This window comes from Cyclopterus lumpus, chromosome 9 (genome assembly GCF_009769545.1).
Source record: "Cyclopterus lumpus isolate fCycLum1 chromosome 9, fCycLum1.pri, whole genome shotgun sequence".
NCBI lineage: Eukaryota > Metazoa > Chordata > Actinopteri > Perciformes > Cyclopteridae > Cyclopterus > Cyclopterus lumpus.
The window spans coordinates 11,952,379-11,968,616 of NC_046974.1; the positions used below are offsets into that span (position 1 = coordinate 11,952,379).

A 16,238-nucleotide genomic window follows, 5' to 3' on the forward strand; every position below is an offset into this window, starting at 1 on the left:
TCAAGTTGTGACATTTCCTTTGTGCGACGGTGCGAGAACAACTAAAAACAGACCAGTCTCGGCTTTTGCCAAATCTTACATTCTACAACGTTATGCTCAGTGTGTATAACACTGCTTCTTAAAATTGAGGAAGGCAGTTTTCGTTAAGGCCGATGGTACATTAGTTTTTTGTATGACGTTATATCCCCCCCTTCTTTTTGTTTGTTGGGCTGTGCAGTTTCTCGCGAGAACACACGTTCACGTTGAGCAGGTGATTTCGCGGGAATAGTTTTAATCGCTCGCTGACAAGGAAAACAACCAGTGATATCTAAAAATATAACTTAATAACTGAAGCGCGACTTTACATCTTCTACGGTAAGATCGTTAAATCTGTCGGCATGGTTTGGAAGAGCTTAGATGGCAGTAACGTTAGTTGTCATTAACGTTGTCATTGGGTTAAGCTATACCCTCGACTTGCAAGCCTTTCAACTTTATAACAAATATTTCAACTAACCTCTCCCGTGCCTCCGCTGCAGTCATGTTTTCCGACATAAGCGCCCAGAAGGAGGCTTCTTCGCTGCTCTGCCGCCCTACCTCCGATGACCAGGGGCCGGTGTATGAGAGGATGTCACTGGCCTACAGTCCATGCTCTGAGCGCTTCACAGTCGGGGAACGGAGTTTCAGTCGCCAGTATGCTCACATTTACGCAGCACGACTCATGCAGATGAGGCCCTTGCTCTCAGACAGGGCCCAGCAGAAGTGGGGTAAGCTCAGGACAGTTTGACCTACATCTGGGACTGGGACTTGTAAAGCCGTAGACATGTTTTTTCCATGTACTTTTTAATTGGTTTGTCTATTTCTGTTTCTGCCAGGACCAGATGTGCTTATCAGGAAGCTGTGTGATCTTCAGACAGGGGAGCAGTGTTGCATTGTGGGAACCTTGTTCAAGCGTATGGAATTGCAGCCATCTATTCTGAAAGAGATCAGTGAGGAGGTTAGCGGTCATGCGTAATTCAAAATCGGACCTCCTACATCCCAGACCAAATCAAATAATTTGCTGGCAGGTGTCATGCTTAAGCCTCTTGTTTTTCCCTTTCCTTTAGCACAACCTGTTGCCTCAGCCTGCACGAGCCAAATGCATTAGTGAAACAGATGAGCTGATTCTGGAGGATGAGCTACAAAGGATCAAACTGGAGGGCCAAATTGACAGAGACAAGTGTGTCACAGGTCAGAATTTTTCTTGAGGTCGAGATGGGTGAAGAAGGATGTCACCATCACTCTACTAAAGGATTTCATAACTGAAGTACAGGCAATGTATGTCATTGGGCCTCTTCTGTTTCTTCTTCAGGTAGTGTTATTGCAATTTATGGAGCTGAGAAAAATGATGGGAAGTTCACAGTTGAGGACTTTTGCATGGCTGATCTTCCGCTGCAGACACCAAGACCTGCGCTCAGCTCTGACAGGTAAACACACACACACACACACATCTATCTATCTATCTATCTATCTATCTATCTATCTATCTATATCGATAGATAGATAGATAGATAGATAGATAGATAGATAGATAGATAGATAGAGCTTAAATCTCAGCCTTTGGGGATAATTTCTTCTAATACTGTTGACTATCCCCATCCAGGTTTGTGCTCCTGGTCTCAGGACTTGGTCTCGGCAGTAGTCACGCTGACAGCATGCTTGGGCTACAGTTGCTGGTTGACATGGTAACTGGTCAACTTGGTGACCAAGGGGAGCAGAGTGGGGCAGCAACAATTTCCAGGGTCCTAGTGGCTGGAAACCTCCTGAGCCAAAGCACCCAGGACAAGGACGCATCAACGAAGGTAACTGGAACTGGTTTAACCTTTCATACATTTACTGACATCACAGTATATTTTATTAGTTTTCCGTTTTGGAAAAGAAGCAAACATGAACTGGCTCACTTAAAACAGCTGTTTTATCCTCTCTGTGTGCCAAGCCCAAGTACCTCACCAAGAAGACTCAGGCTGGTAGTGTGGAAGCCATTCGACTACTGGATGAGCTGCTGTGTCAGCTGGTGGTGAGTCTGCTTCCCCCTTTACACACATTCACACTCTCACTCATATTTTGTGCAATATGACAATCTGTACTATATACTGTGTGAGTTGATGTGTATTTGCATACCCTCAGAGATGTTGCCATATTGTTTACACTGGTGGATCTCTGAAATATCTCTGGTTGGATTATTCCTGTTCTGATTATTCAATACATAAACGGTGTCTTAATTAATTTTCCAAAATATTATACATAAATATCAACATTAAATCACATATAGTGATATTTAGGTATGTATCTGCTGGTATAAGAAAAGTTGGTTCTGAAAGAGTTTATTAATTGATGAATCGATAAAAGCTGATAATTCATAGATTATTTAAGCTAAACAGTTGGTTCTCAAATGTGAGTATTCCCTGTTTTCTGTCTTTTATCAGTGAAATACCTTTTGGATTTAGGACTGTCGGAGAAAAAAAACAATTTCAAGTCTCACTTGAGACAACATTTTTATTTATTATTTTCTGATATGTTATAGTTTTATAGGATTTATTGATTTTAAATGGAAACACATTGTTGACTGAATAATTGTTAGCTGCAGCAGCCCCAAAATACATGATTTTGTATATATAAATGAAGTTCCTAGGTCATAAACATTAGCAAGAACTGATGCCTGTAACCAAAAGTGTTCAAAGAAAATCTTTATGAAAAAAATAAATAATTTATTCATATGGGTTTCACTGTCTCCTGTTGTTTTAGGCCTCAGTACCAGTGGATGTAATGCCAGGCCACCACGACCCAACCAACTACACCCTCCCTCAGCAACCTCTCCACCGCTGTATGTTCCCCTTGTCCTCAGTGTACCCCACACTACAGTTGGCCTCTAATCCACACCAAGCTAGCATTGATGGAGTACGGTAAGCGTTATCATGCACAATCACTATCTTCCATCTTCCATTTACCTTTGAATCCCAAGATGGCGTGCAGATATTTGAGGCTTTGTGTTATTCCAAAAAGGTTCTTGGGCACATCAGGCCAGAATATCTGTGACATTCAGAGGTACAGCAGCATGGACAGTCACCTGGAAATACTGGAGGATACGCTACGACTCAGACACCTGGCCCCTACTGCACCTGATACTCTGGGTTAGTCAGACAAGTTGATGCCGAATAAAACACAAACCGTATGGCTGATATCGGTTTGAAGTATTGACACTGTTTTCTGTACATGATGTGTCAGGTTGTTACCCATTTTACCAAAAAGACCCTTTCATCTTGGAGGAGTGTCCCGATGTTTACTTCAGTGGCAACGCCCCAACCTTTGAGTCCAAGCTCATCAAAGGTCAGTGTGTGTGTTGTGTAAATGTACAGTTGAGAAATTTGTTGGACAATGGTCTTTCATTAGGCTCTAAACTGACAAAGTATTGACATTATTATTGAATTTGAACTGTTCTTACTAATGTGACACGATATTTCTTCTTTTCTCCCTGCCAGGTCCTGATGGCCAGGAAGTCCTTTTGGTGACAATTCCAGTCTTCAGCAGCACACAAACGGCATGTCTTGTCAATTTACGCACTCTTGCATGTGAGCCAGTGAGCTTCTCGGCCTTCTCTGCTGATGACGATGAGGAAAGTGAGATGAATGTCAGCCACTGAGGATCCAAATCCACATGCAGTACAACATGCTGTCACTTCTTGGATACTATGGCTGAATATTAAGACTAATTTCACCTGACCACGGAGGAATCAAAACAAAATTGGGCCAAGACTTACAGTTCTTGCTACACTGATGCTGTCTTATATCATAATGGTCAATTAAAAGCTGTTAGAATTGCCTTACAAAGTTACTTCTAATGTTTCCTTTACAGTGGGTTTTTTTGTGAGAGAAAACAGCACTGATATCCCAGTTCTACTCTTGGATCAGTGTTCACACAGGTGCTAGAAAAAGGAGACAAGCATTGTGTGTTAACAAACCTTTATTTGAGGCAACATGACCGAAGACTCCTTCCCTCCTCTGACTCTGTTATCAAGTTTGAACAAATGCTTTTTAAACTTTCAGTGACTGTTCATACTGTAAAAACTGTTTCTGCCATGGTGAAGTAAAAAAAACTTTTTAACAATGTGAATCTACAATAAAAAACTTTTCAGGAAGCAAAAAGCCTGAATAACAATCAGAAAAATGCAGCATGACCCGTCAAACGGAAATACTATTATGATTAACGGGGTCAAATTCTGTGAAGAGGCATTGTTAATTAATAGATACACAATCTTTATACAACTATGAAGTTAATATTCTGTACATTCCCATTGCTTGCGTGTCCTACAAAGACAGGATTCCTCAGAGGACAATAAGACAACGAGAACTACTTCTAGGAAAGGACCGTGTGCTGCATCAGGCTGTGTGTTTGGTTTCCGATTAATAGTCATCAATCTTGTACTCATAGTTATAATCCAGGATGGAGTCTGTGAATCCGCCAGGCGTGGAAGTCTGCCCCTCCCCGATGACCCACGAGTCATACCAGGATGTGGTGGTCTCTGGCGTTGTGGGGATTGTGGTCGTTGGGGGTAACGTTGTTTTTGATCTTAACTTCAGTAATCTCTGTTTCCGTAGGCGACGGAGACGAGCTATCTTGAGCCTCCTTTGCTGTTCAGTGCCGACTCGTGAATTTGGTGAATACCCATTGTTGCCATCAACCACACGCCTGTTGCCATTAGCAACTGCAGGGTTCTGTGCTCTGTTGTTGCTATAGCTCAGTCGAATTGGCTTGTTGCCATTGAGGGCCATGATCTGCAGAGAAATGAAAAAGGACACTTTATTAAGCACTGGACAGACAAGTCTTTAGGTTTTGGTCATCTCAGCATGGAAGTGCCGTACCTGTTTAATGCGGTCCCAGTTGGACTTGGCCAGGTTGAAGCTGCAGGTGGTGGCTCCTGACTGGTAACCCACCACACAGAGTTTGGTCACAGGGGAGAAGCCCTCAGCTCGAACTGTCACGCGGTACTCTCCAGGGTTAAGCAGCCGCCAATAGTCCCCTGTTAATGCTGCAATGACAGAGAGAGGACAGGCTTTTTGGTCTCAGCAGAGGGGCTACAGTGTATGTTACAGCATCTGAGTTCACACATATTAGACGTAAGGAGGGGAAAAGAGGACATCTTTCACCAGACCTGTAGTGACATCATGGTTTATCCCCTCTACAGACACAGTGGCATTTGCAATGGGGTTCCCCTGCTGATCCTTCACAATGCCTCTGATGCCACGATGCACCTAGATAGAGAAGGGGAACAGCTTTAAAAAAGGGGAATGTAACTAGTTCTCATGTTGCCATGAATGAGTACATTTTAATATACCTGTCTCTTTTAGGGCAATCTAAAATCAGGCCGTCTGTATGACAGAACCGCAAACTATACTGTACATCACATGCTGTGTGAGTGACTGACCTGCTCCATGAAGATGAGCATCGCTTCTCTGTTCTTCTCCCACTCATTTGCCAACTCACTCTGATGGGGGAACTTATCACATCCCAGGAATATGGACAACTCAAAACTGTTGGTGTGCAGGTAGCTGAAGTCATTCATACCTGGAGAGGGGGTGAACACACACACACACACACACACACACACACACATAAATACATACGGAAAGCTTAAATACCTTTAAAACATATATTAAACCTAAAGGTCTATACTTACTCCCTGTGATTGGCTTCCATTTGGCTCGGTTGACGATACCATGCTGCCCTGCAGTGGTGTCTCCGTGGCAAGAGCCGTGCAAGTCGCGTGTCATGGTCAGGTGTGTGGAGGCATAAGAGACAGCCAGCCACCTGAAGAGGGACTCGTCTGCGATCACCCGAGGCTCATCCTCGGGCTCAGAGTACTGGTAGCTGTCGCTTCTTCCTCTATCATCCTCTTCTTCTTCTCTATGGCCATTCCCGTGGCTGTGGTCGTAGCCATGGTCGTGACCTTGGTTCTGGTCATAGCCACGTTCGTGACCTTGGTTCTGGTCATAGCCACGTTCGTGACCTTGGTTCTGGTCATAGCCACGTTCGTAACCTTGGTTCAGGTCATAGGCACGTTCGTAACCTGGGTTCTGGTCATAGCCACGTTCGTAACCTTGGTTCTGGTCATAGCCACGTTCGTAACCTGGGTTCTGATCATAGCCACGTTCGTAACCTTGGTTGTGGTCATAGCCACGTTCGTAACCTGGGTTCTGGTCATAGCCACGTTCGTAACCTGGGTTCTGGTCATAGCCACGTTCGTAACCTGGGTTCTGGTCATAGCCCCGTTCGTAACCTTGGTTCTGGTCATAGCCCCGTTCGTAACCTTGGTTCTGGTCATAGCCACGTTCGTAACCTTGGTTCTGGTCATAGCCACGTTCGTAACCTTGGTCATAGCCCTGGCCCCTCCTCTCCTCTTCTGGCTCTGCATATTCTCTTCCTCTTAAGTCTTCCTCTGGCTCCTCGTGGTAGCCTCTTCTCCACTCTGACGTATCAACTTCTTCATACCTGTAAGAAATGATTCTAGTTGAACTATTTATTATGATTGTTAATTGATGATTGTAAGACGTTCATGGAGATGGGGAGGACAACATGTGAGTTTTTAGAGAATAATTATGTGTGTAAAACTCAGAAACAACAACAGAACGCAGTGGCAAAAGGAGAGAAAAAGTCATACTGTCTCTTCTTGCGGCTGTGGGGTGTCTGGCTCTCGGCAGGCTTGTTTAGACGTAAGCTGTCAAAAGGGTAAGCTACAATTGCCTCTCCACCCTGGAAGTTTGCACCTAACACAAATGGATAGTTTCTCATCCAGGAGATTATGGCCTTAGTTTCCACAGCAATCTGGAACAAAAACAGAAAGACCGATGCAAGAACAGTATAGCTTCATTTTTGTTTACTGACGAAATCACCTTTGTAAAATCACAACAGACTTTCAAATCCATTGTATAGTAAAAAAACACTTGTGTATGAGAAGTCTTCTGTCCCCAGACTTTATGAATAGTTGATCGTAAGACACAATGGTACCCTCTTCATTACCGAGATGTTGGTCTCCAAGTTCTCTGGTATGGGCATGTGGTGATTTGGGGTGAGTTTGGGCACCATGCCCTTATCTTCAGCATCCCACAGGATACTGTTCAGGTCAGGGAAGTTCTGGAAGATGTCAAAGCCGTCCTCAGTGAAGTGTCCAGTGGTCCATCCACTCAACTCCGATCCCTGCCGGGGAGAATTAAGTGAGACAATGAGCCAAGTCACCCCAGACCACTACCATAACATAATTCACTGGCATTTCCCTTGTGTTTGTTTCTCTCTTTTGTTTGCCAGTTGAGTAGAAACATATGGTTTTCAATGATCATCACTGACCACTTCGAAAGCTTCCACATGTCCGTCAGGGTTGAGCGATGGCGCCAGATGGATGCGTATTCCCTCCACCAGCCGCTGGACTCTGGGGTTTCTGTCTTTGTACTCTTTGCACAGGTACTGCATCAGAAGCAGGATCATCTCCCGACCCGCTGCCTCGTTTCCGTGGAGACCTGCCGTGAAGCGAAACTCTGGCTCGCCTGCAGAGACAAACGGACAAGACTGAAGCTGTTAGTCCACTAACTATAGTCTACTGACTTCCACCTGGTGTGTATATGGATATACTGGAATCATGGGCGGTGCCATCGAGGCCCTACTGTCCTCATATGTTTGATTTCAACATATCAGCTTTTAACCGTTCAAAAATATTTGGATCTGCCTTTTCCATGCTTGTATGAACACATTCCCACCTATTTCGTGCTCTGTGGGGTTGCCAGAAATGACGATGGCCAATATATCCAGTCCCTTGGAGCTGCGGCCCAGGCTGTAGACTTTGGTGATGTTGGGACACTCCGCATTTACTGACTTCATGAGCTGAACACATGACATTATGAAAAAAGTCAGAGAGCAAAGTATATCATTATAGCTATATATTATTTTTAAAACAGCTGATGGCTACTATTCAAAACATCAGCAAACCTTTTACACAGATCTGTCACAGCAGCTAAACATCCCTACAGCTTATTAAATTACCCAAATCATATTTATCTGTGTGAGAAAGCACTAAAAATCCTCAATAGTTCTCTTGAAGTTGTACAAATTGTCGGTGTTGTTTGTGATGAGCATTGTGTTAGCGTGGAAAGATGATGTTGCCCTGTGATGGCTGTAATAACACATTGAGAATGAATGAGCCCTCTGCAGGGTTTTAATATCAGTTTATATTAAAATTAGTTAACGCAGACCTTGTGGGTCAATGTTTGATTGCTCCTGGGAAATTATTTATTATTCGTCTTTGAGAAAATAACTGAGGATTTTCTGTGGAATTCAATCAGCCAGCAGACGTGCAGACACTTGTACAGTGTGTGAGGATACTCACTGAAACCATGTCTGAGTAGCTGTGATGTTTGAACTCCAAGTAATCTACTGGAGTGACTTCGTTTTGCCTGTACTGAACATCCACTGGATCTGTGAAGCAAAAAAGAACAACATGTATTATTCATTTTGTGCGTTTCAGTGTGTGTGTGTGTGCATGTGTTTGAGGCTCACCGGGTACAGGGCAACCAAGGACCTCTAGCCTCATACACAGAGAGCCGTTCCAGCTCTGAGGGATGATCCGAATGAAACGGGCCAGCACAGGCACCGCCAGCTGGTTCATCAATGGAGTGTCCTTATCACTGTTTCCAAAAAACAACTAAGGGAGGAAGGTGAGTCAGGGAAAAAGGAGGGAAACACCATTCATGGTGCCTAAGAAGTGACGTTATTCTAGGTGAGCTCACCCAGTCAGTGTATCCATCATGGATGGTGGTCCATTCTCTGCTGTCATTGCTGAAGGCCAGGAAGTAGGACTTCACAAAGTCACTCCTGAAACAAGACAATACGTGGGCAACATGTTGGATTTAGAAATGGAAAATACAGTGTACTCATCTGTGTGTTTGCATCTTACTCGTTCAAAGAGTTGCGTCCTTGAGTCACGACTGCTGTGAACTCCGTCTCCCTGCGAGCATCAATCTCAAACCAATGGTTTTTGTCTTCTGAGTTTGCACACCAGCCTCCACCTCTCATGTTTTCTTCATCATCTGAGCCCTGGGAGCCACAGAGACCAGAAAACATGCTGATGGATCCATGAACTCATTTTGAGTTCACACATATACTTCAAATATGAGCGTATCATGCACTGACATGCAAGTCGTTGAGTACATCACAGATGACACGATGACTAAAAGATGTAGCAGTGGTGAGCAGAAACATCATTTGAAGAGTCGTTGGCTCTTCAAATGTTTCTTAGACTATATAAAAAGTGTGAACATAAATACCCAAAGCAGCTAATGTAAGCGACAGACTCAGTCATAACAGTATTTTCTAACATGTGGCTGGTAGTTGCTGTTTATTTTAAGGCCTGGCAGTATGTAAGTGATAGCTGTACTGTATGTAAGCGTTCAGACCACAGCAGTCCTGCTCTGATTGTTGTGTACCTGCATGTTGAGCCGCGCCCTCTGAGGTGCAAAACTATACTGAGACACGGAGGAGGCTGACAGTTGGTCTGGCTCAATCTTACGAGACTCCATCCCCAGGGGAGGACACTCTGCCAGAGAAAATCAAATGGGATGTTAATTATTGCAAAGCTAATGCGATGCTTTCCAGATTCGAACAGACGTTGACTTACTCTTTGGCTCTTTGAAGACACGTGGTCTGTTCCTGGCCCGCTCCTCGGCCTCCTTCAGCTTCTGCACTCTCTCTGGCAGAAGTCAGGAAAACAGTCTTAATGCCAAATCAATGTTGCTGTCTTGGTTGAATATTTTCTCTCTCGCTCTCTCTCTGCCTAGAATCTAAGAACCCATCGATACTTTGTAAAAAAAAAAAAAAAAAAAAAAAGGTCTAAATATATCCCCCAGGGTTAGATAAAGGTTTTAAAAAATCCCAGATGTTCTGATTTCCCTCCCATTCCAAGTGTGCTCAGATCAAACTCACATCCTCCTGACCCACAGAGGTCAGCTGCTGAATCCCACATATCATTATCATTATTCATGTGCACATAATGCAGTTTATTGCTGGTAGGATGGCTGCCAGAAATCTTACCGACAGTGGGAATGTGAAATATGTTGTAAGCTCACTGGCCGACCGTACACACATGTACGTGAAGTGAACAAACACACGCACCCACTGACCCACACTGGGTGCCTATGTGCAGAAGCACATCTGTCACAGATGAGTGCTTCAAGCTGCAGACTTAAAAAAACAAAAAACTTATGCCAGCTAAGAATGCTTTGCAGTTTAAACCCAGAGAGCAGTGAACCGTCCACACAGGAAGTGACCTATTGACGCCACCCTCATGGTGTTGTATATCATTGTCTCCAGCCTTAACCACCAGCTAACCACGCTACACGTGGCACACCAGTGCTGATGGGAATGCTTTAGAGCCCTACATTGCAACATCCTCTGCCTGCTATTTTTCCCTCGTTGCTTCTTTCCTTTATCACTCACACTAATCTGCTACATGTGGATCCTTCTCTGTTAGCTTGCAAGAGATTTCTGAACTTCTTTGGTATAATCTCCATTTAGTTGTTTAAGGATTAACTTTTGTCCCTTCGATGAAAGTTAGAGCAAGTACCAAAGGGCCGGTGTCATTAACATGGTGGGAAGTCACATCTGCATTCTCTTATTACAGAAATGTGATCTGAGGGAGGGAACATCTATCAGCGTTTATATTAGCGTTAGTACTTTTGCACTTGGGTCAAAGGTTGTGTTCTTTGCTTTGGCAATGACATGATTGTGCAGAGTGGTGTTATGCAAGGGGAAAATTCACATCTTTTCTTTTTTCTTACGTTTCTCTTCCCTCGCTCTTTCTTTTGCTGCTCTCTCTCGCTCCTTTTCCATCCATTTGTCGTCAGCCTCGTCTTCTTTCCTCCCTGTGGAAAATTAAGGATGGCTTTAAAAAAAAGTATATATAAATCCAGCATTCCTGTATACAGCAGTGTGTAAGCAAGCACGCTTTTGAAAGTCATTCGGAACAGTAAACAGTAAAAAGGTCACAAAGGATTTATAAATCTGGAAACCTATTGACCTAACTGCTGGTTATTCCTTTTCCTTGCTCTCCGCCTTGTTGCCAGGAAGTCTCACTGCAGCTTAACTAATGCGGTGTGTGTGTGTGTGTCTGTGTGTGTGTGTGTGTGTGCACACATACTCATTCCATATTCGTCGTAATCATCATACCACGTTCCCTCATGGGGAGGAGTGGTAGTGGGTTCCTCTGTGTAAAAATAACACAAATAAACATCAAGTCAGTCAGAGGCACCGCTACAAGTGAGAATTTATAAGATGACATGATTTAATAAAGTTTTACTGTTTAGTACCGCCTCGATTTATTCAACCCCAACAACTGTTTTCAATTTGGATGTAAATGCGACGCCTACTTTGTAATTAAGTTGTTAAATCTTTAATTTACATTTACAAGAATCATAACAGAGTTGTGAACTGATGACAGGGCTCTTTTTTAACTCCACATCAAAAAGAAGGAAAGTTTAGTTGACTCTGTGGAACCAAATAAACCCACCCACTCTTTGAAAAGTAGGGCAGGTTAGCTCACAGACTCACTATTATGTTATTCCCATGTGTTAAATCGCTCATGATTTCTCATCTGCTCCCAGCCAGAAGGCACATATGGAACGGACATTTCATCTGCGTCACAAGTCCACAGAGACTTCTTATGAGTGAACTGCATCCTAATGGATGTTAATTGAATTGAAGTGACAGCAGTTACCTGGTAGAGTTTCTACTTTGATTTCAGGGCTGACCTCTTTACCATCAGGGAATGGAAGGTTCTCCGGCACCTCAACTGCAACATTGGAAAAAATTGAACTAAATAAATAACATAAAAGGTCAAACAGAGAGATTATTTAAGTGGAGACTGAGAAACATGAGAAAGTGACAGAAACGGGAGAGTGTGAATGAATCAGTGCAATTGTTGGAAGAGCAGAGTGCAGTATGCTGGAAACACAGAGTAATGAAAACATGTCAGTCCGGTCCAGATGAGTGTCACAGAGCCACACAACACACTTTTTCCTACATCTGAGCCTGTGGAGGAAAGTAATGCAGTAACTGAGACGTCTGGTGGACGTAGGCTGGAAGAGATAGCGACGATCATAAAAGTTTTCATCATGAAGTCTATAGATTAGATCCTAAACAATAGTTGTACCATTAGTTGAAGTTTGTAGCTTGAAAGTTTAGTTTGGGCAGAACAACGTGTTGTGATTATCAGGGGCTGATATATTAAATATATATTTAAATATCAGCCAGTTCATGTTGTCACAGATATGAATAAAACGAAACGGTATTATCCTCCCATTGTTTAAGTAAACTATAGTAAAGTTGTGGCAACTCAGAATGCCGGTCTCAACAACAGTGGGTGAATCATGATAACTTCAAATTTCTTGCTGATTTGTTACCACACTGATCATTGACCAAATACATCAAATCAAGTCGTTGAGAAACAATGTGAGCTTACTGCGTACTACCCAGCATGTTCAAGTTCAAATTGACCAGAAACCACCTTTTGTCTAACATGTGTAATACGTTTCTTTAAGTGTCTCAGATGAGTCACATGGTCTTCTCTTTGATAAAAATTAAAACAATACTATCCAAGATGGAGATCCAGCCACTCCCTGCACGCCTTCTTTGAAACACATTTCAGATGCATATTTCAAACCAGGATTCAAACAAACATCCTTAAAACAAAGCAGGCGGAAACAGTCAGACTTACATGTGGTGTCCCAGTAATCGGTGTCATCTGTCCCGGCCTTCCCATCAACCTCAGGGGCAGGGGGCGTCGGGTCCGTCTCTTTCCAGTAGCCGTCATAGTTATCAGTCACAGGAGCGTATGGTTCTTTGTCTTCTGGTGTCCAGTAGTCTTCGTAGGCATCAGGCGTTGGAGTGGACGGCTCTTTCTCCTCTGGTGTCCATGGTGTCCAGTAGTCCTCGTAGGCATCAGGCGCCGGAGTGGACGGCTCTTTCTCCTCTGGTTTCCAGTAGTCCTCGTAGGCATCAGGCACCGGAGTGGACGGCTCTTTCTCCTCTGGTTTCCAGTAGTCCTCGTAGGTATCAGGCGTCGCCGTGGACGGCTCTTTCTCCTCTGGTTTCCAGTAGTCATCGTAGACGTTTGTCACTGGGGCAGCTGGGTCTTCCTCCTCCGGCTTCCAGTAGTCGTATGGAAGGTCTGGGATCGTAGTCTGGGGCTGAGGCCTGGCTGGTGTGGGCTCTTCTTCCCAGTAGTCACCGTCCGGTTCATAATTGTCTGCCAGATGGAAAGATGACTGAACTAGAATATTGTGTATGGTTCTCAAGTTTTTAATTCATGGTACATTTATTTTGGGGGTAATGGTGGTGTGAGCACAGAAGAACATGTGAGTTATGTCCTGTACAGTGTCTTAAATTTCTAAGGGAGGTCAGAAAAGGAGGAGGGAAGTGTTTTTGTAATTGTTGAGGTAGTGTGACTTATTTGTTTTGGCTTTTTAATTCCACACAATCTTTTTACTTGTCAAAACATGACACCTATGATATCGAAATGTAGTGGAGTGGCCAACAGAGTTCTGGCAAACTCTTTTCCTTCTAACCACACATCCCCAGATTTTTTCATTTTTAAACTTGACATTACTTGAGGCAATTTATCATGCAGGCAACACACAGCTCCCTCTGGAGCCACACTAGGCTTAAAGACCTGTAGACATCTTTTAATGTTACAAATGGGCGGAGTTCCACTTTAAGTTGTTAATGCTTTGCCTAATTAATGTTGGAATGAGTTGTACCAACCCAGTACTATATTTTGATGGAGTTTCCGTTTCTTTTCAAAGTCACAGGTAGGTCCAAATAAAATATGAATAATGCTGTGGAGGGTGTGTCACTCACCAGCATCAGGATAGGAGTAGTCTGTGTATGCCTCCGGTTCAGTGGGGGGTTCAGTCGGGATCACTAGAGGCAGCAGACGGACACAAAGTCAACAACATTCATTCACATCTAAGTCCTTCAAGTAGGAACTTGGGTCCCTGCTCTGTTTGGTCCTCACCTGTTGTGGTTGGTGGTAGAGTTGTGGTTGGTGGTAGAGTTGTGGTCGGTGGTAGAGTTGTGGTCGGTGGTAGAGTTGTGGTTGTCTGCTTGTCCTTCTTCTTTCCCTTCTTGTCAGTTTTAGGCTTTTTGGTGGCTTTGGGGTCCTTTGGCTCTTTGTTCTTCTTCTTGTCTTTCTTCTTCTTTTTGCCTTCCTCTGGTGCTCTCCTCACCCTGCTTGAAAACCCTGAAAAACAAAGAAAGCAAGAGAAGGAAAACTCAAAACTCACTTCATTGACTTTTGGTCAGAATCAAAATAAGCACATAACACTCATGATCTGGATAGATATTTATACCAAATTATAGTATTTTTCCCCCTAAAATTCTTCTGAACTGAATTCAAACTCCCGGTCAAACAGGAGTTGGATCACTTTAGCTTCTGCATTGTTAAGTATTCCCCTGTGAAACAGAACATTTGATTGATAAAAAGTGGACCAGCTAAGAATCTCCACACACACCTCCCTTGTCGCTAAAATTAGCAGATTGATTGGCAGATGACTGTCATGATTTCATTGGTTGGAATGATGTGGTACTAGCTTACTTAAGCTCAAAATGTAATAATCTTTAAAAAATATATTTATTTATATATTTTTTGCATATATTGTTAAATAGGGGTACAATATGAGATGGGATCTAAAAAGGTGAAAGAAACATTTTTCATTCGTCTCGACTTTAGTTGTTATTTATATATTTCTTAACGGTTCAAAATCTGTAAATACCTATCGGATGCCAAATTATTAATCAATGAAAACACATTCATGTTGAGTACTGAAGTAAAAGCTTATATAACGCTTAGTATAATTTACGAGCAACGTGAGAGTTGAATTATGCAACAAATTCTTTTTAGCCATGTCACAACACAATGCTGGCAGGGAAAATCCAGACAACCATGCGTTTCAGTGGTTGCTTCAGGTCCATCAGTATTTCCTTCTGAGGTTGTCTGAAGTGTTGAGGCATTTTCATGGAAAGAACTTCTCTCTCTTTCCATTAGTCGTGCTCCATTAACCACACTTCAGGTTTAACGACAAAAACCTTTCCAGATACTCAATAAACATATCACTATCACCTCAGCAACATCTTACCGCTAAACCATGAACCCATCAGTGAGACTCATTTCGGTGCATTACATCTAAAGCTTAGGTAGAAAGCTCTAGAAAAGAGGGTTATTACAAATGTGCAACAGTCATCCATGCCCATTGTGAATGTGCACCAGAGTGCATTAATCATATAGGGTTATAGGCACTATGCAGAGGAAAAGGTCAGTGTCATAAAATCTGTCTGCAAGATGCTGACTGTGTGTCCTCCTATCCTTTGTATTCTCCGCGGTGGAGAAGTAGTAGTGGACAGGTGAGCGCCTGGACTTTCTCATGCCCGTTGGAGCTGTCAGACACTGAATTAGTGTGTGTTTGTGTCTGTGTGTGCTCTCCCATGTCCTGCTGAAGCTCAGACCATACCTTAATCATACAATGTTTTTTTGGGGGTTCAAATGAGAGTTTTCTCTACTCACCAACCCGAGCTGCCTCCTCTGTGTCCCTCTTGTCCTTGTTGCTGCTCCCCAGTGGGTGTGGGTCCACTGCGAGTCCTTGCTCACTTTCTGGGTCATCCAGGGACTCGTCTTGCAGCTGATCCTCTGCCTGCTTCTCCCGTTCAGTCTGCCGGAGAGAAACTATCCCCCCAGCACTCTCCCCTCCTCTGGGGATCAGCAGGCAGCACAGGGCCAGCAGAGCCACAGACGCAACCACAGTCTGGCTTTTCATACCTGCTGCTCTTCCAACTGCAGAATTATTTGGTTTGTAGTTTTTTACTTTTCTATCTCAGCCGCTCAATGCTCCATCCAACTTCGTCCACCAGAAGAATAATGTTTCCCCCTTTCCTCCCCTGTGTCTTTGCAATGTGATCCACACCTTTACTCCAGCATGGAAATGTCTGCAGCTCCACACGTACTCCCAGCCACAGTGTCAACCAGACTCAGACTGGGCTAGACGGAGATGGAGTGGGAGGGGGGTAGGGATATGCAGGGAGGTGGGTTTTAGAGAGAGAGACGCCAATAGAGAGATACAGAGCAAAGCAGCAATCCAGTCAAATGAATAGACTGGGTTCCTAATTGCCCCGCAGCTACGGTCAGCTGAAAAAAC

At 43.6% G+C, this 16,238-nt stretch overlaps 2 protein-coding genes across 2 annotated transcripts; one reads left to right on the top strand and one right to left on the bottom strand.

Moving 5' to 3' along the window:
- Positions 1 to 12: 12 nt before the first annotated feature.
- On the top strand, positions 13 to 4,173 carry pold2 (polymerase (DNA directed), delta 2, regulatory subunit). Its single transcript, XM_034541126.1, has 11 exons — positions 13 to 354; positions 516 to 743; positions 852 to 973; positions 1,083 to 1,206; positions 1,328 to 1,442; positions 1,619 to 1,817; positions 1,952 to 2,032; positions 2,761 to 2,918; positions 3,019 to 3,146; positions 3,241 to 3,342; positions 3,495 to 4,173. The coding sequence occupies exons 2-11, from the start codon at positions 518 to 520 to the stop codon at positions 3,653 to 3,655; spliced, it is 1,416 nt and encodes a 471-aa protein (XP_034397017.1). The 5' UTR covers positions 13 to 354; positions 516 to 517; the 3' UTR covers positions 3,656 to 4,173.
- Positions 3,960 to 15,930, bottom strand: si:ch1073-459j12.1 (adipocyte enhancer-binding protein 1). Its single transcript, XM_034541128.1, has 22 exons — positions 15,611 to 15,930; positions 14,092 to 14,290; positions 13,909 to 13,967; positions 12,767 to 13,297; positions 11,768 to 11,842; positions 11,192 to 11,257; positions 10,833 to 10,916; positions 9,674 to 9,745; positions 9,483 to 9,592; positions 8,954 to 9,093; positions 8,787 to 8,871; positions 8,557 to 8,701; positions 8,387 to 8,475; positions 7,761 to 7,884; positions 7,354 to 7,550; positions 7,030 to 7,206; positions 6,671 to 6,834; positions 5,690 to 6,501; positions 5,438 to 5,577; positions 5,165 to 5,264; positions 4,875 to 5,041; positions 3,960 to 4,787 (listed from the first exon to the last, which is right to left on the bottom strand). The coding sequence occupies exons 1-22, from the start codon at positions 15,858 to 15,860 to the stop codon at positions 4,416 to 4,418; spliced, it is 4,158 nt and encodes a 1,385-aa protein (XP_034397019.1). The 5' UTR covers positions 15,861 to 15,930; the 3' UTR covers positions 3,960 to 4,415.
- Between the last annotated feature and the right edge of the window lie 308 nt (positions 15,931 to 16,238).

Coding starts and splice junctions, on each gene's coding strand:
- si:ch1073-459j12.1 (XM_034541128.1), bottom strand. CDS start 15,860: ATGAAAAGCCAGACTGTGGTTGCGTCTGTGGCTCTGCTGGCCCTGTGC. Junction 9,746..10,832: donor AAGAGCGAGGGAAGAGAAAC/GTAAGAAAAAAG, acceptor GACTTCTGCCAG/AGAGAGTGCAGAAGCTGAAG. Junction 7,551..7,760: donor CCCCACAGAGCACGAAATAG/GTGGGAATGTGT, acceptor TTGTCTCTGCAG/GCGAGCCAGAGTTTCGCTTC.
- pold2 (XM_034541126.1), top strand. CDS start 518: ATGTTTTCCGACATAAGCGCCCAGAAGGAGGCTTCTTCGCTGCTCTGC. Junction 2,919..3,018: donor GCTAGCATTGATGGAGTACG/GTAAGCGTTATC, acceptor TATTCCAAAAAG/GTTCTTGGGCACATCAGGCC. Junction 3,147..3,240: donor TACTGCACCTGATACTCTGG/GTTAGTCAGACA, acceptor ATGATGTGTCAG/GTTGTTACCCATTTTACCAA.